Source organism: Austrofundulus limnaeus, unplaced genomic scaffold (assembly GCF_001266775.1).
Source record: "Austrofundulus limnaeus strain Quisiro unplaced genomic scaffold, Austrofundulus_limnaeus-1.0 Scaffold2275, whole genome shotgun sequence".
Classification (NCBI taxonomy): Eukaryota; Metazoa; Chordata; class Actinopteri; order Cyprinodontiformes; family Rivulidae; genus Austrofundulus; species Austrofundulus limnaeus.
Window position 1 is genome coordinate 1 of NW_013954677.1, and position 3,167 is coordinate 3,167.

Consider the following 3,167-nt stretch of genomic DNA (forward strand, 5'->3'; position numbering starts at 1 on the left):
GTTAAAAAGTTATACTGTTAACAAGTAAAGCAAAACTCTTTTGTTTCTCTCTCACTGGCTGGAACTGCAGGCTGCATTCTATCAAAGAAGCAGCAGCAGCAGCTTTTTTTTTACTGAAAGAACTTACATATTATTAGTAATGATTTTTCTTTATTCATTTATTCTCATTTTATGAACAATTTATTCAAGTCTTATTGTGTACAGTTTTAATCAACTTTGCTCTTTTTTTTTTTGCATGTTCGTGCGTTAGCCGGCTCAGGAGCAATGCTGGGAATGTTTCCTTTTTCTCAGCCTGACCCGTGATAATACCGCTGGCAGGTGCAAGTTCTGCAGAATATTCCCAGACTATCTGTTTTGTATTGTCTGAAAGAACCAGTTGTATTTTGTATAACTGTAGCTGTTTTCCCACCGTCCCGTCACCCAGCAACAGTAAAAGTAACTGGTATGCTGGTGGGCTGATATTTTCCACTCCTCTTTTCCTGAAACTTAATAAATATGATCACTCCGGCTCAAACGGGCAGAACTTCTCTGTTTTCAACTGCTGTTAAGTTGGACACACTGAACCTCTCCCTTTGCGCAAAGTGTATCTTTTAAATTTTCACTGTTTGTCTGATTTGTCTGATTTTGTTGGTCCACTTGGGTTGTTTGACCATTCATTTGACTATTTACAGAAGAAAAAATCCAACAGTAAGAAAAAAATAACTTTTGGGGGTAAAAACTTCAGATTTCCTAAAGTTTATTAATGGTACCAACATGGTCTGTCCTGTGCAGAATGATAAAATGCAAAATTGTTTCTTTGCTAAAACCTCTGTAACTTTGCTCCAGTTCATTTTAGCAGCATGAATATTTGCACAGGTAATGTCCACAAGTGGATTTATGGTTTCCATGAGTTTTTAGCCTGATTCATTATGGTTTTAAATGGGTTATATACTGTCTAATGAAAATTTATTCAGGTGAGAGTAGTTAGGTTCTATCCCCAATATCTCTAAAACCACAGCAGCTGTTTTAATACTCACATTTCTGATGAAATCTCCCAAGTTTTAGCTTCATTTTGATACCAAGAATATTTAAGTAGAGTTTGTAAATGCTGAGATACACTCAGTTACATTTCAGCATGGGATTTTCAGCAAAAACCTCAAGAAAATCCCTTAGGGCTTAAAAAGTTAAAAAAGGACAATATTTTGTAAAATCAACTTTTTTGAGTTTTATATCATGTTATAATGTTATACTCTCATAAAGAAACATGTCCAAAGCCTGGCTCTGACTCGTTCATCATGTTTGAGAAATCCTGCAGTGTTTTTATGAAGCCATGCTGGGAAGCAAAATGACAGGTGGGGACCAGAAACACCTTTTGGTACCAGAAACACCCCTGGGACATGTCTTTAAGATGAACTTCCTCATGGCAGAGTGCAACCCCCCCACCACCACCAACCTCCCCACACACCCCGCCCATGACTCCTGCAGGCTCAAGGGTGAAAGTGAAACTGTCTGCTGAACTCCGCTACTTCTCACTCAGTGAAGCTCTTTTCAGACTTACAATACCTTTGAGGAAATGTATTTTCAGATGCCAAGTAAACTGCATCATAGCAGCCCCCCGCGAGCGCGAACACACCCCCTCCTGCACCGAAATGGGCGAGGCAGAAGCGAATGAGGTTCTTAAAGAAACAGAGGCCAATTTCACGGCATTTAGAAGAGGAAGTGATGAGAAGATAAGTTTATTTTTATATAGTATTTAAATATATGCCTGAGAAACACATAATATTGGCCCTTTAAAATGTTAAGAAGGTTTGATTATGGCATGTTTCAAAGTAGACAGAATGTGACCAGATTGAAGGGATTTATTCACAATGATAGTGATGAGGGGACTGAGGGATAATGTATATTCTACAGAAAATATAATTGTACTGCAGAAATATTTCACATTTAACACAAGCAGAGTAAACAATCTACCGAGTAAACAAGATAAAGGATATCCTGACCAAAATCTTATCAAAATTGATATAGATAGTGCTATTGTCCTTTTCTTGAGTATTTATTTGTTATTTTTACTATGCATTAGGTCTCACAGATGAGTTTGTCAGCTTGCAGGCTGCCGAGACTTTTGTTCCTTAAGTGTGGTGGTTTGACACACTTTAGGGCATCCCGGGGTGACAAGGTGGTCCTGGTTTGTCTCATCCATCTGACGAAAGAGATGATCTTACAGTCGCACTGCCATGGGTTGTCATGAAGGTACAGCTTCTTCAGCTCTAAAGGGAAGCAGTAAAGAAAATCTGTGAAGAAGCACCCTGCTTTAATCAGTGAGTTTGTCTTAATAAGAAGAACATGGGAGGTCATCCAACCTGGCATAGGGCTGAAAATGTTCCCATCCACTGTCTTCAGGTGATTTCCACTGAGTCCCAGCTGAGAAAGCTTGGGCATGTTGCTGAACACATCAGGTGGCAGGTGGTCCAGCTCGTTGTTCCTCAGGTAGAGTTCCTGGTGCATTAAAAATGTTTGTTTTTAATAATTCAACACAGGAGAAGCTGTGAAAATAAGGCAAAAAAATTCCAGTTTATAAAATAGGTCAGCTGGCAAGGACCTTTAATAAAATTGAGAGTATTTTTAAGTAGTGATCTGTGTAAATTGTAAACAGATAGTGTGTTGGTAGCAAGGTTATAATCAGTGTACATTGCCATTGCAATGCACACTATTGTTTTCCTGTTTCTCTTTAATATTATTATGTAGGGGGGGGTTACTTATGCAAATAAGTTCCCCTACATCTTCTCATAACTAAGTTATGAGAGAAAATTTTACCAAGGTTTTCCTAATTACTTTAATATTTGTCTGTGCAAAGTGAAGTGACACAATGAGGGAACGTCAGACGAGTTCAAGTTGATTCATAAAAGATTATGCAATCATTTATTTACACAAATTGAACAAAATCATAGTTACACCTGATTGTGGGTTTCCTATCCTAAGAGTCTAAGTAAATATGATAAAACCCGCGTCCGAATTTCTTTCACATTAACTCAGATTACTTATATAGACAGTAACGTCAGTTCTGATGTTAAAAACTAAGCAATTTACTGGCACATCACTTAGGGTTGGCAAAGGATAAAAGGGTAAGAAAAGGTAAGAAAGTTAGTGATTAGTGTTTCTGCTTTTATTCTGGTAAGGTTTACAACCGG

At 37.9% G+C, this 3,167-nt stretch overlaps 1 protein-coding gene across 1 annotated transcript in view; it reads right to left on the reverse strand.

Annotated features, from left to right (window-relative positions):
* Positions 1-1,823: 1,823 nt before the first annotated feature.
* si:dkey-1j5.4 (leucine-rich repeat-containing protein 15) overlaps positions 1,824-3,167 on the reverse strand; it is a 19,662-nt gene continuing 18,318 nt past the window's right edge. Inside the window, exons 6-7 of the mRNA XM_014034746.1 lie at positions 2,340-2,475; positions 1,824-2,246 (exon numbers count right to left, since the gene is read on the reverse strand). Of these exons, the coding sequence (XP_013890200.1) occupies positions 2,056-2,246; positions 2,340-2,475 (327 nt within the window). The 3' untranslated portion in view covers positions 1,824-2,055. The remainder of the gene's footprint in view (positions 2,247-2,339; positions 2,476-3,167) is intronic.